General features: G+C 46.4%; 1 protein-coding gene and 1 long non-coding RNA gene across 3 annotated transcripts in view; both read left to right on the top strand.

Moving 5' to 3' along the window:
- The window catches only part of kif26ab (kinesin family member 26Ab), a 71,709-nt gene extending 47,999 nt beyond the window's left edge, over window positions 1-23,710 (top strand). The window contains exons 1-13 of one of the 2 annotated variants that reach the window (XM_047341749.1): window positions 3,612-4,573; window positions 7,112-7,295; window positions 10,168-10,383; window positions 11,406-11,499; window positions 12,111-12,373; window positions 13,246-13,429; window positions 14,553-14,712; window positions 15,047-15,209; window positions 16,081-19,327; window positions 19,957-20,150; window positions 21,100-21,123; window positions 21,388-21,538; window positions 21,644-23,710. In XM_047341749.1, coding sequence (XP_047197705.1) covers window positions 4,557-4,573; window positions 7,112-7,295; window positions 10,168-10,383; window positions 11,406-11,499; window positions 12,111-12,373; window positions 13,246-13,429; window positions 14,553-14,712; window positions 15,047-15,209; window positions 16,081-19,327; window positions 19,957-20,150; window positions 21,100-21,123; window positions 21,388-21,538; window positions 21,644-21,834 — 5,088 coding nt within the window. In that variant the 5' untranslated portion in view covers window positions 3,612-4,556 and the 3' untranslated portion in view covers window positions 21,835-23,710. Of the gene's footprint in view, window positions 1-3,611; window positions 4,574-7,111; window positions 7,296-10,167; window positions 10,384-11,405; window positions 11,500-12,110; window positions 12,374-13,245; window positions 13,430-14,552; window positions 14,713-15,046; window positions 15,210-16,080; window positions 19,328-19,956; window positions 20,151-21,099; window positions 21,124-21,387; window positions 21,539-21,643 lie in introns of those variants that run through there. The other variant, XM_047341748.1, reaches the window with a different exon arrangement.
- Window positions 23,711-24,248: 538 nt separating this feature from the next.
- LOC118116755 overlaps window positions 24,249-27,356 on the top strand; it is a 65,214-nt gene continuing 62,106 nt past the window's right edge. Inside the window, exon 1 of the long non-coding RNA XR_004697690.2 lies at window positions 24,249-24,407. This is a non-coding gene — a long non-coding RNA (uncharacterized LOC118116755). The remainder of the gene's footprint in view (window positions 24,408-27,356) is intronic.

The raw sequence follows: 27,356 nt of genomic DNA, 5'->3' as shown, positions 1-27,356 counted from the left end.
CTGTGAGCAAAGACAACAATAATGCTTTTAATTGACTGTCCATGTTTCGTTACACTGTGTTCTTCCCTGATGCTGCTTGTATTCTTCAGGAAAAGGGTCATGTGAATGAGCAATGTTTCCACATCATTGTTTCTAAGCTTCTCCGTTTTAGAGGCTCTAAAACTCCGGAGCAGTGTGGACGTCAGGCGTTTTCCGTACCAGAGTTGATGCGTTTTCAAAAGAAAGCCTTTATATGTCGGGATGCGGCCTCAGGCATTAGTTGTTTTGAGTGATTTAGAATAAACAAGAGGAAGTGAGAGAAACTAAATGAATGTTTATACCAGTGGTCCCTTGATTGCAGGGAGACTCTGGAAAGGAGACAGACTCATTACCAGACTAATCCTCAGCGCCACACAGGAGGCCCGGATCCACTTTTTCATGCATTTGACAGCCTGTTCCTCAGTTATTGTCCCCATGTGCCTAATGCTGTGCGTCAGGTCACCTGAATCTGCTTATTTCCTTGGTTATTTTAAGAGCCCACCCTACGTGACCCCTTCGGCTTTTAGTGTTGGGGCAATGCATATATTTATACATGAAAGGCCATACATCTGAGGGATGCTGACAACCACAGCAAACAGTCCCTCTGAGATATAGCTACTGTGGTCGACTCGGAGAAGGAGGGTTTTATGGCGTGCGGGCATTTGTCTCATACTTAATGATCAGCATCCTGACCTTGCTAGTAAATCTTGTCTGGGGTGGGCCTTCTTGCTGCCAGGGCTGGTTGGCAGAGTATGACATCATCCCCTCTTCTCTGTGTGTGCATGATATGGACGTGTGTGTGTGTGTGTGTGTGTGTGTGTGTGTGTGTGTGTGTGTGTGTGTGTGTGTGTGTGTGTGTGTGTGTGTGTGTGTGTGTGTGTGTGTGTGTGTGTGTGTGAGGGGCTGATGTCATGGTCGCTTAATCACCAGTGAGGCTTGGTGGCGGCTGGGTCGGACCGCGAGTGACCTGGGCACGCAGCCATCGAGGCCGGCGTTGAAAATGAAGATTTGTGTTAATCCAACCCCAAATTTGCCCCCCCCCAAAAAAACAGGAAGTGACGTCAATCTGCTCAGTGGAGTCCGACCATTAGCCTGCTTCTCTTACTTTAACCGATCTAAGTCTGTATTTCTTCTCGAGTTAAGCTCAGTTGGAGGATTTATGTTATCCCCCCACACCTTAGGGGCAGAGGGCTGTTTGATCGTGTCAAGGGCAGCCCATCAATAAGACAGTGTGTACTGATTTTAGCTCTGGGGAGGTTTCCTATTGATTAGCCTTTGACTCAAAAACATAGCACCTCACCTGATAGGCCAACACACATCCTGCCCAATCAATCATCACCATCTGCTGGTATGGCATTTTGGGCTTGACAGTCTCTCTAGTGCTCAACAACAACAGCACGGCTCCATGCACACACTGTATATCCTTGAAAAAAGATCTCACATGCCTTCACTACTGTGCTCAGGATAAATTTTGAATGTCTCCAGCAGCGAGCGAGCGAGCCCGACTCATTGTTGTTGTAGTCATTATCACTGCATGGTGTCGAGGCTGGCTGGAGCCCAGTATTCCCACCTCCATTCATGAGGAGCGACGCCGGCCTGCTAATCAGCAACAGCGTGAGGGAAGACTCGCTGTGGAGCAGTGTGATATCAGAGCCGGTGATCTGATTCCTGCTTGAATGGACAGGGCATCCTTATCTTGTCCGCAGAGAAGAAGAAAAAAGGAGAATCACAGAAAGGAAATGTCAAGGATAGTAAATGTGGCCAACATGGTAATTAGCCACAGGAAGAAGCTACCTAAAGAGGTGTAGCCGGGGACAAATTTACACAAACAAGCTAATTGGTGCACCAGCTAATGATTCTCTGGGGCCAGAGGAATTTCTTTTGTTAATTTGACAAAGCTTGAATAGAGGGCCGGAGCCATTATTGACAGGAGGCCCAAGTGGAGCTCTGAAAGCAGTAGGCAAAAGCTTCTCCACGCTCTCTGTCCTCCAGTCATTGACCTCCTCCACTCTCTCCACTCCTTCACTGTCCCTCCCTCCGAATGTGAGGACAAATCCTGGACGTCCTCTCTCGAACAAAAGCGCCGGGAAAACCTTTTATTCTAACCGGTCCATGATTTTACATCTGTCTTGCTGCGGCTCATTTATATATATTACAGTCATTATCTGTCTCTGCGGTCTGTTCATAAGGAGACAGTGATGGAGCTGAAAGGCTATCAGGACAGTTCCAACTGTGGCTGTCCTCTGTTATTACTTCATTTTGATGTATAACACTTGCAGTAGGCATAAGACCAATGAGCAGTCACACTGTTAGGGTGACCAATGTCCACATTAGTATTGTCTCCTTTTCATTGACTACTGCCAGCCATGATTCAAAGGGATTCCGTGGTCAAGCTTCTTGCTCCTGAAAATCGCCACCTAAGGCAAATTAATTTAGACGCGCTGCACAAAGGCAGAGGTGAGCTCGCTGTGGCAAGGAGGAAGATAAAGGTTATGCCACGTATCTTCTTACTCTGCAACTTCAAATAGATCAGCAGCTCTATGGCTTTTTATTTTAGTGCAGGGTTGTTGTTGTTTTTTTAACTCTACATTTAATCCAGCAGGGTTCATATACGGGGCACTATGTCAGAGGGAGAGAGGCAGAGAGAGAGAGAGAGCTGTGCGCTTGTGCTGAATGCACTTTCATCTGGCAAGTCTCACACCCACTCTGTCTGCAGACGTGTTGTAGGAGGCACTCTGCAGCCAACGCCGAAGCCTTTCAAACAAGACTGGCTGGTCGGGGGCTGAGAGGGCTTACTGGTAAATTGGCAGCCCAGGGAATACAGGGTACTCTCACCCCGGTGCTCGCCCACTCACATGCTTTCATTCCCCTTTTTTTACCCTTGACCATTGACTGACTGCACTCTGTCTCGCTGGCCGGCATAAATCTGCCTTTCTAACATGTCATCTGTTCATTGTGTGCCCTCTCATTACTCTCGCTCACACTCTTTTTTTTTTTTAAATCTCTCACAGCTTCCCAATTGAGTCCAAGCATCGCTCATTCAGGCAATCCATCTTTCTGCTCTTAAGTATATCCTTCCTTATCTGTGTGTCACTCCTTATGATTAATAACACTCTCATTCATTTGGCTAATTACATCCTTTAACAATGGCTAAAGAAAACACAAATGTGCACAAGTGTATACACACACACACACACACACACACACACTCACACACTCATACATGCATGCACTGTATATGCATACTAACCAAATCTGTTTGAAGTGTGGGACCCTAAAAGAAGAGAGGGCTCCTGTGTGCATTAAGTATTCATGTGACGTGTGGTGGGGTGCACATGTGTGTGTGCTGGGGTTTGAGACAGAGTGTGTGTGTGTGTGTGTGTGCGTGTGTGTGTGTGTGTGTGTGTGTGTGTGTGTGTGTGTGTGTGTGTGTGTGCATGTGGGTTGAGAGAGAAAGAGAATACTTGCAAATTGCGCCGCGAGCAGCCAGCAATCGAGCGCTGACACCTCGTCTGGCAGTCAGAGGGAAAAGGGGCTGGGCTGTGGAAAGAAAGAGAGAGAGGGAGAGGAGGGAGTCTGTGTGTGTGTGTGTGAGCATGTGTGTGTGTGCATGTGTGTGTGAGGGAGTCAGAGAGAGAGCGAGGCAGGGAGAGGGAGAGAGAGGAGAGAGGAGAGAGAGGGAGAAACACGGCAGGACAGCTGCCAGCATTTCACCGATAGCAGGAGAGGGACCGAGAGGCGGAACCGGAGTAGGAATTCTCCTCATTCTTAGCCACCCAAGGAAATTTTCCAGGCTAGCCAGGCGTGTTGATTCTCTCTCCCCCCCGCCCTCCGTCTGCCTGTGAGCAGCACAGACTCTGGGAAGGACCTGGACATCAGGACCTGCAGCCATTCAACAGCAGACACACCACAGTGGATTAACCGAATGAGAGGAAAACCGTGCAGCCTGTGGGATGAATGGATTGTGAAAGAAGCGGTGAGAAGCTTGGAGAGGAAGCTGTTGCAGGGTTTTTGCGTCTCTGAACTGACGCTGAACTTTTGCCGGTGACGAGGGATGGAAAGAGTTGGAGGTGCTTTGAACGGAGGAGATTCTCTTTCTCATCCTCGCCTCCTCTCATCCGCCTCCTCCTGAGAAGCTCTCCGGACTATACCTGCACACCTCCCTCTCGCTGTGGTCCTACTGCTTTTCTCCTGCAGGATACCCATCCCGTCTGCCCACCTCCACCCTGCCCCACCTGGCGCTACTTCCATTCTCGTTACTATGACGCCCACGCCCCCTCCTCCTCCTTCTCCTCCCTCCACCCCTCCAGCTTCTCACAAACGTCTGTGAAATCAAGTGGAACCTCGATGATTGCGATCGGAGCAAAAAGGACCCCTGTGCCCCAACTAGCGAGCCGCCCCGCCTTGTGCTGCGCTTTCTGCGACTGTGCCAGTGTATCAAATGTGCAAGTAATGGAGAACAGTGACAACACAGACATTGACCGCAAAGTTGAACTCTATCAGTCGTCTCTTTTTTGACTATGACCATAAACTAGATAATGGATTGGAAAGAGCTGTAAGTACAACAGTGCAGCATTTTCTCACTGGTGCATGTTCCCACCAGACACTGCATGAGAATATTTTGCACAAACTCAACACTGATATCAGACCAGAAACCTCGGCTCCGTGCACACACCCTCCTCGGTGCATTTAGACTAAGTTGTGCAAGTAAACAGCTTCATTAGCATGGAGATGGGGAGTGAACAGGTGGACAAGCTGTTGTCGAAGAAATCTGAGCCTCTCCTCACGCAGCCTATTTCCCATTGACTGATCGCGTAGTCGGGAAACGCAGGGAGAGGGAGAGAGAAGGAGGGAGGGAGGGAAGAGGGAGGGAGAGAAGGTGACAAGCAATTAATTTCCCTGTGTACATGTGGTTGTGGTGAGAAAAAAGCAAACCATCCCTTTTTTTTTCTCACCTTCCACTGAAGAACACATGTGCACCATTGTGCAGCATGAATTAAAATCTCAAGGTTACAAGCGCGGCATTCGGTATTGAGCACTCCTCACTGGTCAAGACAATTATAAATCGGCACAGTGCCGCCTTCTTCCCTCTGTATGCTGTGTGTTATGGTGACTCCTGGTACCTGATGCCTGATTTATCTCTCTGCCGGAAAAAGGAAGAGACAGAATGGGGTGAGAGAGAGAGAGAGCGAGTGAGACGGAGACGAAGCGACAGGGCGCATCTATCTTGAACGAACGTGCCGTGGATACCTCTCATAAATGTGCATACACACACACACACACACACACACACACACACACACACACACACACACACACACACACACACGCACATACACAGCCACGTGTACTCTGGTGTTGTTTCCCCCCTTTTCTTTCCCTCCATCTCACATTCATCTATTCCATCTCATTTTTCTTCCTCCCCGTCACACGATCCGTCTCGCATGCTATCACACATGGGCAGCTCCCCGGGGAGAGCCTTCTCCTGTAGCCCCCTTGGTTGCAATAATTATTCCATCAGCCGGTAGTGTGTTCCCTGATTGTGCTCTTGGGCTGTCGCTGCAGGGGGCGTACAGTTGGGAGAGGGGACCGCTGAGGAGAGGAGGGGCTGGGTCTGGGGTTGTCATTCCAGGATGCAGGGAGAGGAGTTGGGAGGGGAGGAGGGGGTGGGTGGGTTGTGCTTTTTGGCTGTAGCCCACCCAGTGCTGCCCAGAGGAGCCTGGTGCAGGACTAATGAGCTCCGGCTGACCTCTTAGGAAAATACTGCTCACCAGGACGCACATGGGTCTGCACTTTTTATTTGCTCTCTCCCTCTTTCTCATTTGCCTCGCTTCTTTCACTTCTCGTAAAATCCCTTCGCTCTGCAGATTTTTCATCTTTTAATTTCTCCCTGCAATTTTCATTCACTCCCCGTGCCAGTATTTTCCTTCATGCTGGCAATCACCTCTTTGCCTTGAATGCATTTATCTGAATCCCCACTGCTTGAGTCGAAAAAAAAAATAGATTTGAGTGCATTGGATGTCCTTGGCGTATTACTTTCTTCCACTGACCTTGAATTTCCAGCTGAGGTGCAGTGTTAGCTGATCCAGGGCAATGCCATACCTGGAACTACTCTGTGTCTGGCTCGATTCCCTGCAGGCCAGGCAGAAATATTGGTGCTGCCCTTTTAGCTGCAGGAATCTAGACAGAATGGAGTGTGTATGTGCCAGACTCTTTTGGCCCTGTAGCCAATCTACGTCTCCTCAGTGCTGTCTCTGGGAGACACTCGGCCGGGATGACAGTGGATTTTAATTAGAGGACCCTCAAAGAGCTGGATCCAGTTACTACAGAGGGCTAAGAGCCATTTGTCCATTAAGATTCCACTAAGGTGGAGGAGGGAGCTGGGTTCACCTGCCTGCTTCTCTGTCCACCTCATTTAATGTAAAGGATCAAAACTCCAAATGCACCGTACCATGCTCCAGCTTTGATTTAAATGACAGGGGGAACGTACACTGTCATAATTGCTTAGTTGTACTTGCAGAAATGGACATGACTATATCCCAGGAGACCGTGCTTCGGCGGCCCTCGCCTGTCATGTCGGTGACAGTTTTTTGTGTTTGAGCAAGATAAATTCATGCTCTTGCTCTGCCCTTCCTGCTATAACAGCCTACACATGGTCCCTGACAGTTGAAAGGCCTATTTATTTATTTTTATCTTATGGATTTGTGGTTTCTGTATAAAATATCGAGGTGGGAGAGAAGTAAACTGGTTCCAGGTGAAGTTGAAGGGCTTAATCATTACCTTCTTTGCAGGGGAAACTGAGTTGGGAGTTGGAAGAAAAGGAATATTTAAAGTGAAGAAAGAGTGGGAGTGGTGTAGCTTTCCTGCTGACTTTGTTTACTTTGGCAGACCAACAGGAGCTCGGTGACCTTTACGTTACAGCCTGTGATTTCTGCACACCCTTAAAAATGTCATGGTAGACAATTAAGCTCTTGGTTGTGTACCTCACCGGGAAACAACACCTGAGCTAAAAGCAATTTGTTTATACATGAACATGGCCTTGTTGTTTTTTCTAAGTTTGGCTTCAATCTCCATGTTTCTCTTTGTCTTCCAGGGCAGCTCAGAAGCTGAATCTGTCCTCCAAGCGCAAGAAGCACCAGCCCTCGCTGCTCCACCCACAGGAGCCCTCCATCTACCCCACCAACTTCAGTGGCATCCTGCAGGTCTCGCCGCCCCCCGCCCCGCCATGCCTGCTCCGAGCCGTGTCCAAAGTAAAAGAGAACCCAGGAATGGGAAAGGTGAGAGCCGGCATGTACGCTTAAGACTCAAGGCTGAATGCATTATTTTAATGCCCGTTAAGTACACATAAAGCATGGTGAATACATGTGACTAAACCCCTTCTCACATTTAGTCTCGCACACACACACACACACACACACACACACACACACACACACACACACACACACACACACACACACACACACACACACACACACACACACACACACACACACACACACACACACACACACAGATACAGAGCCTTATTGAAGGGGAGAATGCAGAGTGGCGGCACACTGGCCCAGAGGCAGTGTGTCGTCTGGTACAGTCCGCACAGATACAGTCAGATAAGCCTGCTGGAATGTCATGAATTCACCGAGTTTGTGCGACCAGCTTCCTCCGTCTGAACCCAGAAAGACAGCGAGAACTATAATTCACAAATCTGCGGTCCCCTCAACAGCAGGATTTTTAATTCCATTTAAGGTATACGGTGTGTGACGATGAAAGTCGGGCTGGCAGCAATAGGACGGTCATTAAACAAAGCTGTATAAACACGTCGCTCTTCCTTTGTGGTTTATTGGGTATTGTTTGTCAGAGCCGGCGTCCTGTATTTATAAAGCAGAAGAAGTCCCCCGAACAAGATTAGATCCCACCTGGATAGGAAGTGCTCGCTTCTGTTGCAAGGTATCCAGACTGTCGAGATTCTGCCACATACTGTAAATCTCCCATTGACACGCGGACGTCATATAAAAAAACGCTTTGTTATTAACAAGCGTCGCCACACCTGAGGTTTACTGTGCATCACATCGGCCGGTTTTAAAAGGGGAATCAAGATTTATGATGTTGTTCCAAACCGATCAGGCCTGAGTTTCAGGTTTTCTTATTGGAAAGCAAAAAACATCTGAGTTCACTCTCTGTTTCTTTGTCTCTCCCTTGTGGAGTCACATTTTCAGCATAGCCTGCTTGGTTTTCGGCTTTTCCTGTGTCTGTTTCGTATTAATTCACATTATTCAATTGTGCACGACTTGAGTGAACGTCTTGTTTCCATCAACCCATATGTGGGTCACTTCCACCCCTCCACTTTTGACCTGGACCTGTCTCCTCAGGCATTGACAGTTGAGTGGATGGAGGAATGCCAAAGCCCCACTAATGGATTTAGTGGGGGATCAGGGGACAGGGAAACAGCGGCCATTAGCACGGAGTCGGAGGTGTGAAAATACTGTAGCCAATCCTCCGCGGCCTCCGGTGTCTGATCTCTGCCAACATAAATAAAACCGAGACATTAGTTCGCCTGGTAGCCTCTGTCTGCTCGACGGCGAACTCCGCGAATGTGGGAGCCCAGTTTAAATATCACAGCGAACGTAATTTACTCAACATATGCACACGTCAGTCAGGATAACAGCCCCCTGCGGAGTTTAAAGAGAGTTTGCACTTGGCCTCAGGAATCCAAGATGAATTCATCGTCTGAAAGAAAAGAATTTCCAGCGGCACTGCTGCGGAGCGTGCGGGAGTCTGGATCTGTAGCAATATTTATATACTAGTCAGGGGAAGAATGGACCTTTTGTGTGGGAGTGAAGACAGTAGAGTCCCCCAGCTGAGCAAAACAGTCATCTGTCAGAAAGGGGAAGGGAGCTAGCTGTATTTTAAGGGTTTTGTTTCAATGCCTGCGAGGCATCACAGGTACTTTTTCAAGAGGTTTGAAAATGGTCCGGGATTGAGTTCCCTATCATATACACTGCAGGATATAGAAACTGTTTCGTTGATATAATGCGAAGCGTAACACTAAACACTCAGGGGGTTGACAGGGACTCCAAAGGCCCCTATACATATCCTCAGAGCCGTTTACGTCTCCTGTCAGTCAAAGATATGTTTCCACTGTGCCTCCGCAGGAAAAAAAAGCGACGGTGTATATCTGACCATCAGATTGTAAAGCAATATAGAGTCGTCAGGATTTCTAAAGAAGGTCATTGTTAAGGGGGGGGTGTCATATGGCCGAACCCACACCGACCACACACAGTGCAGCACGGTCGATTCAGGTAGCGGTGAAATTTGCTGTTGTTTGTACGGGGGTGGGGAGGGGGCGCCGTACACAACTGGCTGAATGACTTCAACTCTGCAACCATGGCAATAATGTTAGACACGAACAGGCTTGTCAAGGTGCTGCCCAATCGACACCTTGAGACATAGGCCGTCATCCTAGTTAGCGTTCCAGTGTGGGCCTGATGAACTACACCCCGACCTGTGGAATGTGTAAAGACTTGTAAGCCCACTGCATGAATGTCAAGCCCCAGAATGCAACAGGGCGAGTTTCCAGTTTTCAAGCAATAGAGGGGGGACGGAGAGGAGAAGGAGGAAGAGTGAGTGGGTGGGCGGGATGAGAGTAAGGGAGGGGGCCATATGCTCCTGCACTCCCATGCTGGCGAGCTGCACCTGGTCCAGAAAAACAACCCACTCGAGGGATAATCCTCGCAGCACGGCGCCTCACACACATTAATGTCCCCCATTTTCTGCTATGACTTTCGGCTCGCACCTTGCCGCCTCGCTGACACCACTATACAATGTGTTGACCCACTGAGTTCGCCAAGTCAATGCGAGACCGAGTGTTTCCATGGCAACCTCCGATGTCCATCAACCCTGACATAGTGGACGTGACGTTAATGCACAAAGCTAAACCAGGCTCACAGTTTGGATCCTAACCTATGTTCAGAATACCCATGGTGCATTTCTCCTTGAGTAAAAGATGTTAAGTATGATGTGATTTATTTTTTTTCCTCTAATGTGCTCAACCAGAAAAATGCATTATTACATCGCTCCACTGAGTCCGTCTACACATATTAATCCACCCTTTTTTACTTTCTGTTTCTCCCTCTCTCTTTTGAAATTCAGGTGAAAGTGATGATGCGTATCTGTCCGTCTCTGGAGGCGGCGGACTCCTCCGAGTCTCAGTCTTTTTTGAAAGTGGACAGTAGGAAGAAGCAGCTGACCCTCTATGACCCCGCGTCCAGCCCGCCGCACTCCAGTTCAGGACATCGGAGATCTGCCACGGTGGCCGTCCCAAAGATATTCGCCTTCGATGCTGTTTTTACCCAGGATGCCTCACAAGTAAGGACTAGTAGGAGTGGGTGTGTATGTCTGGTGGTTTTATTAGGTGTTGTTTAGGAGTTCAGCGTCTCAAGGGCAAAGGGACATCTCTCTGCTGTGGCAGGGTGTGGCCCGGGGCTTAGAGGAGAAATGCTTGTCTTGGGTCAGAGGGCGTCTGTACCAGTGTGGCTCTAACAGCTGGGCTTTTTAAGGCCCCTGGGGAATGATTTGAATCCACTCCAGTTATATCTAACCTCTCCTTTCATAGAACAGCTATATCTAACCTCAGGCCTCTGCAGCTCAGAGCAGACATACCCACTAAGAACTAAGACAAAGGTCATATACATGTTGACTCCACGGTAACTGTAGGTGCACACTAGCCATGCTCTCTCCATAGCTTAAACAAACAGCATTTTTTATAATGCAGTTTATCAGCCCTGCAAAATTTTTGAAAAACCTGAGGTCAAATACGTCACGTATTTCCCCGTGGTGCAGTAAGCTCTAAATAGCCGAGGGCAGAGGAGATTGTCAACACTATGTGGGACAGCGTTTCTGTACTGGTGAGAGCCTCAGATCTTCTATCTTACCACCTACTTGGAGAAAGTATTTTGCACAGTAATCTGCTGGTAGCGAAAGCCTAAGTGTTGCCGCCGCAGCGCTGAGGCCAAGCTGCTAGATTGCACCGCTGGGACGGCGCTGCTGGTGGCTAACGGTAACAGCAAGCTGCTCTGCTGTTAGAGGCCTTGTTTGCTGCGTGATGTATGGGGAGAGGGCCTCTCCTTCCACAAGCCCTGCCCCAGAGGACCCATGCTGAAACAGATTGCAAAAATGAGCTCCACGTTGCAGCACACACACACAATCCAGAGTGATGTAAAATACTGAAACCATTAAGGTGATTTGCTGTATCCAGTAAATAGCTGTTTGGTTAATATGTTACCAGTTTGGATTCATTGTTCTCATGTTGGCCTGTTGCACTGTATTCCTCGGATGAGGCTGAATGGTAAATTGACTGTGAGTGCGCTGTCTCTGTGCGTTTTTCACAGGCTGAGGTGTGCTCAGGGACCGTCGCCGAGGTCATCCAGTCGGTGGTGAACGGCGCCGACGGCTGCATCTTCTGCTTCGGCCAAGTCAAGCTCGGTAAGCTCCTCCACTGGCAAGAGATTAGACAAGAGGCTTTGTTAGTAGCCGTGGAAACCTCTCATTGCTCTTTGTTAGCCACACTTGATGTCCACAATTGGCTTAGCGGTGCACTGGGGTGAGTCAAGGAATGGGGGATTGGAGGAAAGGAATGGGAAGTGAGTCCGGGGTAGAGGGGAGGGGGGTGTTGAGGGATAAAGTGCTGCATCCAGGCTTCAGGGCTCAGTTTGTAATTAAAATCTTAGTAATTGGCCTGACCAGTGTTCTTAGGCTGAGGGGCTTGCTCCCCTCATGCAAGGAGCAGCTATATTTTCTACTGCTGCTGGTATAAGCCATTTTATACTCATTTGATTTCAATTTGGGGATGCACTGAATATTACCTCCGAACCCCCACCTCAAACATTATTAATTATTTTTTCCCATCAGCAGTTGTTAAACACAATAAGCCTCAGAAAATAACCAATTTCAGCGCCTACTCTTTTGTCGTCATTCCGAACAGCTTGATCGAAAAAGTCATTTTAATTTAAACACACTGTGGAGTGAGCCAGTGTTAACTGCGCTTCCCAACACTTCCATTTCAATCCCTCCCTCTCTCGTTCACACGTCCGCAGGAAAGACATACACCATGATCGGCAAAGACAGCTCCACTCAGAACCTCGGCATCGTGCCCTGCGCCATTTCCTGGCTCTTCAAGCTCATCACCGAGCGCAAGGAGAAGACGGGCACGCGCTTCTCCATCCGAGTGTCCGCCGTGGAAATCTTTGGGAAGGACGAGGAGCTGAAGGACCTGCTGTCGGAGGTGTCAAGCGGCAGCCTGCAGGAGGGCCAGTCCCAGGGTATCCACCTGAGAGAGGATCCCATCTGTGGCACTCAGGTTGGAAGCATTCCTCCTCTCCACTTTCTCTTTGTCTGCTGAATCCTTTCATTCTCCCTGCAGGTTATAAAGTATTAGCCCGTCTCGGTATTGATCTTTTTCTGTGTATGATCTACCTCTTCGTCTCCCAAAGATGTTTGACTTTATCCTGTGTGTGTGCATGTGTGTTTTTATCTCCCTGGACTCTCCCTCTATCCTACCTGCCTGTGAAATCCTTGCTTTATATTTCCGCCAAACCCATCTGTGGTATTGATGGCTTTTTCCTTACCTTTGTATTGACTCTGCTGTCAGCATCCATCAGCATCTATTACCCGTGTGTTAGCGCCAGTCCTCTGCAGCACAATAGAAGTATTATTGGGGGATGGTGGCATGCTGTAGGTTTGAAGGCACTCACAGGTGTTGCTGTCAGATGTTGTTTTTGGGGCTCTATATGGACTCGTACTTCAAAGACGGTGCACTTCTGTGAGGCTCCTTCATGCTCTTCCTCTCAGCAGCCACGTGTCGGCTCCCTTCATGATGCCTCCCGCCGTCTCTCTCTCTCTCTCTTCTACCTCCCCCTTTCTCCTCCTCTCTTTCTGTATCTCCCCCACCACTATCATCACATCCATGGCAAGGGAAGTGCCCCTGCCTCCTGCTGTACCATTACCTCTCCTAATCCTCCACCCTCCATGTGCATATCTGCTGTTTTTAATTGCCCCCGAGACCCAATCTAATGGGCAAGAAATGTGTGTTGAGGTCCAATTAACGGGCTCCCCTCTCGTTCTCCTTCCTCTCGACCCTTTTTTACATCTAGACGTTTTTTCTCAAGCCCCGTGTGGTCTCCTTTGCTCACCCTAACCCTGTTTTCTGTCTCTACCTTCCCCCCTGTCCAGCTCCAGAATCAGAGCGAGCTCCGCGCCCCGACCGCTGAGAAGGCTGCCTTCTACCTGGATGCAGCCATCACCGCGCGCAGCACCAGTAAACCGAGTGCAGATGAGGAGGACCGACGCAACTCCCACATGCTTTTCACCCTGCACATTTACCAGTACCGCATGGAGAAGAGCGGCAAGGGAGGAAGTAAGTGCTTACATTACTACATCTACGACTGTGTTGCTTTGAACCACCATGTTGCCATCACACATTCATAGTACAGAACTAGAAGGGCACTCAGTAGAGGGCATACAGACAGGCCCTTTGTGGAACCACATTTAAATTTAAGAGATCTGGATTTTTATTTGGATCTTCACCTGCACCTTAACATATGATCCATAAATGACTCTCTGAGAAATCTAGTCAAATTATGAAAAGGATCATATCTCACAATGTTAAAGAAAGTAAAAAATAATCTCTGGATCCGCCCCCTGATCTGAATCTGTACAAAAGTTCTTTACAGACCCATAGCATATCTTTCCACCAAGTTTCGTGGTAATCCATCCAGTAGTTTTTGCGTAATCTTGCTAACAAACAAACAAACAAACAAACAAACAAACAGACAGACAGAGGTGATAACGTTATTATAGCGTGAAGCAACAACATCAGTAATAATCAGTATAAATACAGTTATGTAAAGGTGACCTGTCTTTCACATTGAATAATCACAAGATTGTTGTGCTGTGAACAAGAAGGCAAATAATTGCCCTTTAAGTATGAATGAAATGTCAGACACGTCCATTGCTTGCAATCTTTATGGATGAATTACCTCTGGCCTCTGGAAGACAGAAATAAATCTGCATACAAGTTTTTTATGTTTTGGTCAGGATCAAGTGAATATTTGAAATCTCACTGACAAGAGTTTAACGTTTTGCTGCTGCTGTAGAAATTACATCTCTCCCACATAACAATGTGTAAACCAGTGATTTTCAGTGTGACAGCCAATTCTCCCAAGATGCGTTTGATTCATAAGCAGGAGACCGCATATGTGTTTCTGATTGACATGTGGGTTCTTTCATTTCTTATGTGTCTAACCAACAGAGCCTCCTTGTTACCACAAGTTAAACATCTGGTGGGAGTTTACCAGTCTGCCTGCTATTTGAATCATTTCACAGTGGGAATCCTGTGCATCTACAAATCACACCGCTCTGACAGTCACCGGTCTAGTGGCTACACCTGTCATTATTGCACAGTGTGTGAGGAGCTGAGTTAGGGTTTGTGGGAGTGTCTGCAATCTGCTCATCTGGTTCTTCTTCTGTTGTTGGCTCAGTGTCAGGCGGACGGAGCAGGCTGCACCTCATTGACCTGGGGAGTTGTGAAAAGGTCCTGAGTAAGAGCAGAGAGGGAGGAGGAGGCCAGTGTCTCTCTCTGAACGCTCTGGGAAATGTCATCATGGCTTTAACAAATGGAGCAAAGCATGTCCCCTACAGGTAAGAGAACTGACATTAAACTTTTACTGGGTTTCAGCGTCTGTGAACTATAATTAATTGTCCCTGGATGTGTCGTCAGTCTTGCAGGTTTGCTGTGTGACCATTTATTTAGTTTGTTTAGCCTCATATTACAGCTTTTACTGGTGTTGCACAAGCTTTTGTTGGAGTTCCTCAGGCGTGAGAAGATTAATTACTCATTCATTTGGGAGGATTCTTCAGCTCAGAGAATTGAAAATGGCTCCTTCTGGAATCATGACGACTACCTTTTATTGTGATCTTGAAATGTTACCGTGCTGTTTGCTGATAACGATGTAAACGCATCCCCCCCCCCCAGGGACAGTAAACTGACAATGCTGTTGAGGGAGTCCCTTGGCAACATCAACTGCAGAACGACCATGATCGCCCACATCTCCGACTCCCCTGCCAACTACGCCGACTCACTCACCACCATCCAGCTGGCATCACGGATCCACCGCATGAGGAAGAAGAAATCCAAGGTACACTGATGATCCGCTTAGCACTGATAAATCTGGTTTAACATATGCAGTAATAAACATATATGATAATCAAGTGACAGCAAAATGGTACATCTGTGAAACAACAATCATTTAGGATGTTTGAATTAAAATAACTCTAAATAATGAATCCTGTAACAACTGTTCCCCATTTAATGTTACGGCAACGATGATATGTTAATGATAATGCAGAGTAATTGATATTCACCATTATTTTAACCGTTGCTATTATAGCAATTACTTTGCTAATGTGCATGTGCAACTTTTATGACATTGATCATATTTCACGCCGGGACTTAGGCCCTCACATTTTTCTTGCTCATGTAATTTTGGAGCGATCAGGCAAATGAATGTGTGAATGCTTCTGCAAATGAAAGATTATTAGTGCGGTAACTCAGAGCTAGTTCCTCTCGGCTCCTCAACACATTATCATGTAATCAATACCACCGCCTAAGGAAGTGTGTAATGCATTCCCTCGGATTAGGGAAATATATGCTCCAGATAATTAGGTGGAATGACAGCATGTATTTATTTGGTATTGGTCGCTGGCATGATTACAATGCAGTCCACATATAGCAATTCATATCTTTGACATTAATTTCTGTCTGACTATTGACGTGCACTTTTAACCTTAAGATAAATATCGACTGGTAATTTCATAGCCCTGCAATTTAGTTCACTATGAATTTGTTAAGAAGTGAGTTCACGATAAATCACAAGGGTTACAACTGGTTTGTAAAATGACAGGATTGTTACATTAACATTTTGAGAGGATAGAATTACATTACTGTCATCGGTTAATGAGATCGTGTTTAAATCCAAAGTGACTAATGTCTTGAACTCTGCTTTGCAGTATGCATCCAGTTCATCTGGAGGGGAGAGCTCTTGTGAGGAAGGGAGGATCCGCCGGCCGCCTCACCTCAGGCCCTTCCACCCTCGGACAGTAGCCCTGGACCCAGAGCTGCCCTCTCTGCTCAGTGACCCGGACTACTCCTCCAGTAGTGAACAGTCCTGTGATACTGTCATTTACGTTGGGCCGGGGGGAACTGCAATCTCAGACAGAGAGCTCAGTGACAATGAAGGCCCCCCTGCTTTTGTTCCAATCATCCCCTCGCTGAATAGGAGGAGGTCTACAAAAGATGGCCCTATGGACAGAGACCAGTTCTTCAAATGCAACACATTTGCTGAGCTGCAGGAGAGGCTAGAGTGTATAGACGGCAGTGAAGAACCCACTGCGTTTGTTGGAGAGGGCAAGCGAAGCCAGCCCAGCCCCAAGACTGACAAATCTGAGAGCCAAGGCGCTGTTTCACCAAAGACTGTAGCAAATATTTCTGACAACCCAGAGGACCTCTCACCAAAACAATCTCCAAAACATGCCACCACACAACCATCCAGCAGTCCCACTAGTAAATCTAAACTTGACACTATCAAGAGGCAATGCATACCGGCAGAAAGGGTACCGCCAGAGAGTGTCCAAAATGTATGCAGAACCAGCGCTGATGGTGAGAAGGCCTTGGTTTCTGAAAGCCAGATCAGTACAAACAAACTATCAACCGCTGCAGTGCCAAACTCCGAGCCTGTGGTACGGGAGAAGGTCTTCTTCAACAAGAAAGCCCTGCCAAGGCCGGCTCCACCTCCGTCAGAGCTGAGAGAAAGTGCAGATAATGAAGAAAGATCCAGCACCAGATTGCCGCCTGTGGGAATGAGCCACCAAGCCGTGAAAAGGAGGGATCCTTGCACCTCTCCTTTGCTCAGAGGTCCGGTGGAGATGTGTCAGGTGCGCTCTACCTTGAGGGAGAGGTGTCTGGATCGGGACATTCTCAGAGCCACTGTCACCTTGCAGCAGCCTGTAGAACTAAATGGAGAGGATGAGCTCGTGTTCACTGTGGTGGAGGAGCTGTCTATAGGCAGTATTATAGATCAGGGGCGGCCAACCAGCATTATCAGCTTCAACAGTGACTGCTCCCTTCAAGCCCTGGCCTCCGGCTCCCGACCTGTCAGCATCATCAGCAGCATTAACGATGAATTTGATGCCTACACGTCAGCGATGGGAGGATCAGAGGTGAACATCGCAGTGGCCACACCCCTTCAGGAAGGAGCCATGGATAGCAGGGGTTCATCTATTAGCTCTTGGTTGAGTGAGGTTAGTGTTTGCACCTTGGAGAGCGAAGGGGCTCATTCTTCGGATGTCTTCCTTCCTCAGGCCAAACACATGGGACCAGAGGCCACCTTTTACTTTGATTCCCTGGATATGTTCCATTGTGTATCCTCTTCTAGAGATGCCAAGAACTCCTTAAATGACAGTGGATTTAGTTTTTCTGAATTAGACAGTGATAGTGCTGCCTCAAGCAAACAATCTTTGAGTAAGTGTCCCCCATCTCCGGAATCAGCCAAAGGCTCCCTCAGATTCACATCTAAAATAACTAAAGCTCACTCGCTCAGTTCCTCCCAACTTCCACAGGCCCCCTCCATAGTCCACTCTAGTCTACCCAGGAAGATTAAACCTACCTCATCCATCTCTCATAGTAGTAGCAGTAGCAGCAGCAGTAGAGAGCCACAGAGGTTAGAGGCTAAGCAGGAGGATCCATGGCAACGTAACGACAACCACTCCGAACCTCACTTTTCTGACTCCAGCAGCACCAGCAGATTTGCCAGAAACCCCCCTAGTGGTATACCTTCCAGCAAAACAGCCAACAACAGCAACAGTGTACCTCGCCCACCAAAGGTGCAGGGGTCTACCTCATCCCAGAGGGTGGTTGATGGCTGTGAGAAGTCAGCCAGCAAGAATCCACCTAGCAAAATGCCTCAGCTAAGACGAGGTGCCACTACCCTGGGGACAGTGCCCGTCATCCATTCCTTCGCAGACTACAAGGGAACCCAAGACATCGTTGCATCTGCCACAAGCCTTAAATTCTCCTCTCTGGGGAAAAACAACAAGGCCAACTCACAGAAAGCGAGTAATCTCCCGAAACCAGGTTGCATCTCGCCTCCTCCCCCTCCAGTGAGAAAGTCCAGTCTTGATCATAAAACTAAGACCCTGCTGCCCCAAAGTGCCTTAAAGTCACCATATGGGGAGACAGGAAGGGCCTCTGGAGCAAGGTCAGCTGTATCAGAGGATGAGCTTGACGTACGGCCCAGAGCAGACTCCATCAGTTTCAAAACCTCCAGCCTCAACACAGCCAAAGTTACCTCCAGTCTGAAGGCCAGAGGGCCAAGGGGAGAGGCTGGGCAGCATTATGGCAGTCAAATGTCACTGGAGAGGTGTGGAAGCCTGTCTTTATCGGGTTCAAGAACGGCACTTAGTAGGGAGAATAGTGGGGCAAGTTTAGGGAGCAACAAATCCAACAAGTCCATTCCCAGATTTGGTATTCCTAATTCATCCAGCGCTCCTATAGCTACATGCCCCTCATCCCCAGGTGGAGGGAATACGACCAAATCTGGTCAGGTAAAAGCATCTGTAAATCCCAGAGCATTAGGGGCAGTCAATAACAGCAAGGCCCGCTCGCTGTCGGCCAACCACTCAAAGGGCCTGAGCTCCTCCAACAAATCTTTGTCCAATCCCGTGTCCAGGACTACCAACGCCAACCTCCCTCCATCAGGACGGACATCAGCTCCTCGGGCCGCCGCTGCCGTTGGCAGTAAGCCTGGCAGGGGAACTATCATGGGCACAAAGCAGGCCATGAGGGCTGCCAACAGCCGTGTGAGCGAACTGGCAACAGGCAACATATTAGGAAAGCACATGAGAGGTTCAGGAGATTCAGACAGTGGGAACGACAGTGGGGTGAACGTAGGTGAAGATAAATCTACCATCGCCATGCTGCCCTCCCCATACAGCAAGATCACAGCACCCAGGCGACCTCAGCGCTACAGCAGCGGCCACGGAAGCGACAACAGCAGCGTGCTGAGCGGGGAGCTGCCTCCAGCCATGGGCCGCACGGCCCTGTTCTACCACAGCGGCGGCAGCAGCGGATACGAGAGCATGATCCGAGACAGTGAAGCCACAGGCAGCGCTTCCTCTGCCCACGACTCCATGAGCGAGAGTGGCATGTCAACGTCCGGCAGAACGAGGGGCTCAAAGTATCCCAAGAAGAGAACAAATGGTGAGAAAGTCATTTGGGTTTTGGGGTTTTACACATAGCAATGCAGGTACAGGTAATATTACCGAATATATCATTCTGATAATAGCATCATATGAAGTAGCTATTCGACAGCACTTCCAGTGATACTACATACAATGAAATGGTGTTCTGAAATGAATGCACTTTCCAAGTAAATTATCCACACAGCGGTTCTAACTTTATGAATCCATTCTTATTACAGTCATGAATTGGTGTTTCATTCGATTTTCTCTCCCCTGAATCAGCAGCATACATTATTCATACATTTATGGGATGATTTCAAACAAGTTTGAACAGTGTGATGATCATCTAAGACGAATTGAACATGAGCGGCAGTGACCTGGTTCAGGTTTTTGTAGCCTTAGATATATTTAACTATTTGAATTAATTCACCTGCCTTTTGAATTTATTTGAGCTATAGATGTACAGAATAGTAGCTTGTGAAACCTTCATAAATATGCAATCACCACAACTCGGCTGGCTCATGTAAAGCCTCACATCACATCTCAGAGTGAGACTCATACATATTTACTCAGAGAGCCGAGCAAATACTGCTGTTGTATGACACCAGTGTAACTGGTACCTGTCTGAATTTATTTGTGGCTTTGTAGGTTTCCAGAGGAGGCGGCTGATCCCGGCACCCCTGCCAGACACCTCCACCCTGGGGAAGAAAGCTGGCACAGCGGGTCAGTGGGTGGACTTGCCTCCTATGTCTGGACCGCTGAAGGAGCCCTTTGAGATCAAGGTGTATGAGATCGATGATGTGGAACGGCTTCAGAGGCGGCGTCAGGAGGAAACCGCAGAGGTGAGCAGAGGGTCACTGCTGACTTGCTCGACATAGGGGCTCCTCTCGCTAAATTTGTATTAGATAATGTAACGTCTGGGTCAAGGTCTTGTCAATCCCACTTGCTAAGCCCGAAGCAATATTTTGCATGTGTGACATTGATGCCGTAGATGCTCAAGATGTGCCACATAGACTCAAGTTGTGGGAATGTCTTAACTCACTTCTTCCCAGTTTCTTTTTTAGAACAAGACAGGAATAATAAGTCTGCTATGTCTGACCTTCTGTCAGCTCAGCGGCAAATCCCAGAGCTAAAATGTCTGTATCCAGATTCCTGGAGCTTGGTATTTTGGCAGCATTCCTCAGGAATGCCAAGAGTTCAGAAGGCAATTACTGACGAGGGTTAATTGGTTTGGATATGAGTGATGACTCGACTTACTGCTGACGATAGCAGTGTGTGTTGTGCGGGTAGAAGCAATGAGAAAGTAGATGCATGAAAAGATTGGTCAGGGAATGTGTGATGAATGGAGCGGTGCCCAACGCTCTCCCAAATCAGCTCACCACAAGCACTCATCACTGGTTGCCTGATCGCTTTTTATAGCTGGCTCCTCTTCTGTGGATCATTAACTGCTCCCACCAGTTCAGTGCAGCCAGACGGGGATTTGTTAAGAGAAGATATTAAATCAGATAGACGGTAGCTTGATTTACTTTCAATTAGGAAAAAATTATCTTTAAATTTTCTCTCCCGGCCTGAATACAAGTAATGAATTGCTTCTCCGTGACTTTCCCTCACTATTTAAAAATTACTATTGGAATCTCATGCGAGTGCCTCAATAGCTTGTGTCGACAGTATGTATGGATATTTACACACTACTTGTATGTATGTATATGTATGAAATTACATGTTATTCATATAATAATACGTCTTGTTCAACATACTAACTTGATTTTATCTTTTTCCATTTGTCTTCAGCAACCATTCCAGGATGTTGACAAGGTGAGCTCATTTTTCATAATGACATCACAAACCTGAAAGTAAATCACTTATTTTCAATTAAAGTACACCACAACTTCTTTGACTTTTATTTTTTATTTTTTATATAATTTAAATATACTCCCTGGAGGCAGGGTTAATAAACATGACTCACATTTTAGGTTGTGTTACCCCTTTTGTCATCATTTAAGAGTTATTATTCGTATCTATAGTTGAACAGAGCCACAACGTGTTCACTGTATTTAATCAACTCTTCTTGTCTATCAGGGCCTGCTGTATTTCAACAGTAAGCTGAAAATACTGGAGAGAAGGCAACAGCAAGTGAAGGACCTGAGAGCAAAGCATGAGGTGTTGTTGGAGGAGCTGGAAGACACAAAGGCCCGGTTGATGATGGACCCCTGCAAGTGGATAGGAGAGTGTAAGTAACTCCTGAGAAGTTGTAAATGCAAGATCTTGTCAAACTGTGTAAGAATTTCTCTGAAGTCAAATCATCTAACCAAACGTCATTTCACTTTTACAATAGTTGAGGTGGACCAGAGTTTGGATAAAGAGTCTCCTGAGTATCTGGAGGCCCTGGCACAGGCCACTGAGGAGCTGGATTTCTGCGTCAACCTATGCAAGTCCCGCGTCATGATGGTGACCTGCTTCGACATCAGCACGTCGTCGGCGCCGTTGTCTTGCCCGCAGGAGGGACTGCGTGAAGTTGAAGTGTGAGGACGAAAGAAAGTTGAGGTGGAGAAAAGAGGAAGTGAGAAGAAGGATGATGAAGAAATGTAGCAGCCGGTTTCTAGTTACCACTGGAATGAAGAACAACCAGAGGCAGAGACGAGAGTGGATCATTGCATTGATCAACAGAGGAAATCTTAACCACCTAACTACAGTGCCTCGTTGTCCAGGACATGGTTTTAAAGACAGAGGAATGAAACGTGAGCACAAATGTTGTTGCCCAAATGGCAAGGCAGTGGCCATCACTTACTCAAGAGTCACCAACACCTGGAAGTGCCTTTTTTATCACTTTGTTTTAAGTCATTATTTTTCATATGGTGCAGGTATCTTAAGCATACCCGGGCAAACCCTGAACATATTTCTTTTATGATAAAATATTTTATATTGCATTGTATAGTGTATTTATATGATTATGTGGTGTGTACAAATATCCTTTTACGGGAAAAAAAAAAAAAGAAAGAGAAAAAAAAAGAAAAAAGCAATAAGCTAATGTTATTGCGCTCCCAGACTTTGCCTTTTCTCTTGTTTCAAACCTCAGTCTGCATTTTATCCATCTTCATTCAGCCTCTTGCGCCTTATGTTAACTCTCTGGTTCTGTAGTTTTCTAGATTCTCAAACTGGACTGTGTTATCTCATCAAGGACTGCATTCGCTGTTGTCACTCGTCTCCTGCCAGCCGGCCTGTAAGAGGCTTGCAGCGCTGAGTGAATGTTTTTTTTTTCCTCCAGTTGCCTTGATCAAAATGGGTCTCAGTGGACGCTCTAAGGTAGAGCAGCCGCTCTGTTGGGGGACAGGAGGCTTCTTCAAGCTGCGAGATGACGAGACATGAAGCCAAAACATATCAATCAAAGGGCCACTGTGACGGATAGTGAGTGATTATTCTCGATTCAGCCATTCTCTCTGGTGCCTCAGTATGTGGTAATGCAAACCTGAGAGACTTAACCTTCCCCACACTAGCCTATGAGGATAGCATAATGAATGGTTCCACTGATAGCGGTGCTCATCAGTGAGCCTGAAACACTGTCAGACACTGTATGATGAAGGGGCACAGATGAGATAGCACAGGTCTACCGGCCTCATACCCAGTACTTTTTTTAAGTGCTGCCAATCCTTGGCTCTATGCATTCCAATACATTTACTGCAATTACTGCAAGAACCTCAGTACCGACTTAAAGGGCAACAACATAGTTCTGGCCTCTTACGTCCCCCACCCTTTTTTTTAAAGAGGTCCATTAATGAAGTCGAGCCAGTGTCCAAAACAATGACTTCAGAATTGTTGATTTTCCTGTGAAATGATGCAGTGATTAAGAGCCAATGATCATAACATTGTTTAGCAAAATCAATCATGACATCAGCTCTTTAAAGCTGCCAGAATGTGTTTGTTGTAAATCAAAATGGCTGACACGGAGAGGACAAAGATGATCGGTGAAAATTAATGTCAAGAAAAACAAACTGGCTTTGTTGTACTTCGGTGTGTTTGATTTCTATATCTATGACATAAATGACTTTGTGTTCTTTCTTTTACAAAGATGTACTCTCTCAGGCCCTCTCTGAAGATGCTGCATGAGATTTTTTAATCATTTCTAAGAATGATTTCTACTCCATTTTTACCATTCTAATTTTTTACAATAACTTCAGTTTTCAATGATGTGTGGGGGTTAAGGCTCATGAATTAAAGAACTATTACCAAACCAAGACCTTTTTTCCAATAAATTATTATATGTAAGGTCATATTTCATATCAAAACCCATATTTTCGAATCCCTTTGTTTTTGTATAGGACTTTCAGACCCAAATGTATAAATGTATGATACGGCAGCTTGTGTTTTACTTTTACAGTACCTGTGAATAAAATGGTTCTACATACTGATGATTCAGAGTACAAAGTTTTTATTCTCACTCCTGTTTCCACATGATAACAAAGAAGAAAGAGGTGAACTGAGCGAACGCCTGTAACAGCAGGCAACAAGAGGGAAACTTTGAGGATCATGTGACAAGTCTTTTTTTTCTTAAAACACACATATATATATGTAATTTTTGTTAACTACTCACTCAGCTCTACACCACTTCCATCACGAGTACATGGCCAAGTGTTGCATCCATCTCCTTCACCATCTGTACGTACAGTATGACAATATGAGACACTGATATAACTTACCTTTAAACACCCTATTTATAAGGTGTTTAAGTCATACCTGGCACATACACCACTATTGCATTTGAACGGCAGGAACCTCAGAGATGGATATTGTTAAAAAAAGAAAAAAAAACATGTACAATTAACAAAAGATGTAAATGTGAAAGTAAAATGTTTATAATTCGGTATGAAATTATGAAATAACCAGCATTTTATATGACGGAGAAATGCTAGGATGCCCCCCTCCTATGCACATGAAATGGTTCGGTCCAGCTCCCAAACCACATGCTAATGGTACGTGATCAGTGCAGGTGAGACACGTGTCTCTGCTTCCTGAAGAAAACTTGTAAAGACAACGAGGACAGAGACAGAAGACAACAGAGAGAAGAGAGGATGTGTGAGTCTCCTATTACTTGACAGAGAAAGGTGAGTGTTGCCCGTGAGTCTTAGAAAATAGTCCACAGTGAAATAAGCTAATGGAGGTCCTCAGCCATTTTAAGTGGACACCTGTGGATGTGAACTAGTACACACTTGACTTTAGAGCTCATGCCACCCTACAAATCAATGGCCACGCATTGCTATGGCAACAACACAATGGCAGAATTCAGAGCATATTCCTGTGCAAGTATATATTACAATACTTGAAACAAAACCAGCCCCAGAATATAAACACCAAACTACATGTACACAAACACAGCATCCAAAGCAAAGTACAGCTGATCCTGTGGTGGTGATGGATCCTGATCATGGATAGTAGTGGGGACTATGATTACAACAAGACTGCTTTATATACAATATGCCTTCTCACATGTTCTACCATTACTGGCAATAACTCCTCCATTTCAATTGTCATTGCTGCTCCCTTCGTCTCTATCGGGCAATTTCTTATGTATGAATACTTTAAACATTGACACACCTTTCCAAAAGAGAACTTAAATTCTCTCTTTCAATCTCCCATATGTCATTTTGAGAAGAAACTTACATTTCTTTGACCATCTCTGTCGACATTTTGCAGTTTACTCCCCTTTTTGCTGAAATGCGAGGATTTAAAGGTCAGATCTGGGACCTGCTTGTCCTTAGTGAAAGTACTCTTGCCTTTGCTCACCTGAGTCAACAATAGTAAATAGTAAAATGTTGAGTCTGCTGTGTAGAGGAAATGGAGGAAAAAGAGATGTGGGTTCTAGAGTCATTACTGTCTCTACCAGGAGGGCCCTCTGCTCAGTGTGATACATGGAATCCTGTTGCGTATCGTACTGTATGTGTTTGGGTGTGTTCTAGCAAACCTGCTGTGCACCAGCATCTTTCCTCCTCCCTGTTAATTCTGTTTTGATCAAAAGCATAAGAGGTTAATTTGGCTGACTGGCGAGACCAGCTGGTCACTGTGTTTCAAATCAAATTCTCCGGGTGATTTTTGCTCCACGGCTCAGTGGTTTTTGGCATTCTGACACCTCGTGACGGCCGGTCTAGACCGAGTCCACTGTACGGAAGAGTCGCATCAAATATTGTGCTCTACATGGTATTATATAAATGTTAAATGGACTGCGTTTATATAGCGCTCACTCAAAGCACTTTACACTACTTTACAAGTCACATTCACCCACACAGTTGTACAGCATTTAGCTGCCTTTTTCCAATCACACATCACTCACACTAGCTGACATGAATATGAAAATGTTCTTGACTCAATTTTCTTGACATTTTCTGAGTTTGTATTCCACAAACCAAGAATGCAGCAGGAGATTGTTCAGGTGGACACACCAGGAAGATTCAAGCGAGGGTTGACACCTGGGTAGACAGTGTGGGACATGTGTAAATTCCTGCTGCAGAAAAATCTGTGTTTTTCTTTACAGCACATTACACTAGCCTTTTGTGTCTTCTGTTTGTCAGATATCTGTATTATTCCCATTTCAAGTCTGTCGTATGTTTGCTGTGTGTGCTGTTGAGTTCTCCAGACATTTTCCTGCTGTATTCTCACATGAGCTAACTTGGACATTTTCCGGACATCTTACAAGGGGGCTGGCAGGAAAAGTTCTGGAAAATGTCCAGAGCAACTAACTTGGACATTTGCGTTCTCACCTAAAGCCCCTCTAGTAAATTTAAGCCAAATATTTAGACTTCAGTGCATGTTCAAAAGCAGCTTCTGACAGAAAAGCTGTGAATTTAGGGTTTAATGTCTTGATCAAAGACATTTCAACATGCGGACTGGAGATTTTGAGGATCAAACCACTGACCTTCCCATTAGTGGACAACCTGCTCTATCTCCTGAGCCACAGTGTTATTAGGAAGCTGCTGTGCAGAGTGGAAACAGTTGGCCAGAGCCGCTGCAGACGTCTGATGGCTTCTGAGCCAGTCAGCCCCATGTATCCCAGCCCACTTTGCCTCAGGGCTCTCATCATTAGCAGGGAGTTGGGTGTTGTATGAGAATAGCAATGAGTTCACTGAAGAGTCAGGAGTTCCCCCTCCCTTCCATCTCCCTCACTCCAACCCGGCACTGACCCTTTACTGAAGCTCTCTTTACTCTCGGGGAGAGGTTTTATCCCAAAGAAATCCCGATCCAGTTCTCAGTCTGTTTGCTATCTTTTCCTTTTGTTAGTGTCTTGTCTTTGTTTCCATTATCGTCTCAAGTGTTAGTTCTGTTCGAAGGCCGTTCTCCTGTCAAACTGACTCTGAGCATCTGTAAGTTCTCTTTTCCTTATACATCATTGTTAGACACTCGTAAAGCCTCTTAGAATATGACTAATACAGTTCCAACAGACAATCGCGTTCATTTCTTTATTCTTTTGCTAGTTTGTCACTTGAGATGACCTTGTGTCCTCCGATTAAACTGAATGTTGACTATGTTCAAATGGATGTTTGCTGTATGAACCCTCTCCCCCCCCACTGCTGTTAGGCAGTCTGCATCTGCCTGGGGCATTGTTAGTGGAGGCAGTTGCTCAGTTTTGGATTTACAGCACTTCGGGCCCACAGCATGGCCTGTCTAAACCAAGCATGCTCTTTGAAGAAGACCTATAAACCTGACCAAATGCTGCCTCCTATTCTGAGTAATTAAAACAAGCTGGCGTAGAGGAAAGTCCTTAAATTATTGGAGACTAAGCAAGATGTAAGCCTCTCTGGTCGTGCTTCAAGGGGGTCATAACTATTGACATCTCCATCCCCAAAACAGATGGTATGTGTGGGGAGAGTGCACTGAAACCACTTACGAGCTGTAGACCTGGAGGCTTTTCTCCTCATATGTACTGTAAATTCTTGCAGGATGGGTGGCCATACAAGTCCAACAACATGCCACTAAGCCGAGATGATGCCACAGGCTGTAAATCAAACCAAAGAAATCCATAATGTGAAGGGGAATTAATTAGCCTTAAATAACCTTATTTA

Source organism: Hippoglossus stenolepis, chromosome 10, assembly GCF_022539355.2.
Source record: "Hippoglossus stenolepis isolate QCI-W04-F060 chromosome 10, HSTE1.2, whole genome shotgun sequence".
NCBI classification, from domain to species: domain Eukaryota; kingdom Metazoa; phylum Chordata; class Actinopteri; order Pleuronectiformes; family Pleuronectidae; genus Hippoglossus; species Hippoglossus stenolepis.
The sequence above is the reverse complement of the archived record's forward strand: the minus strand, read 5'-3'. Positions and strand labels throughout refer to the sequence as shown.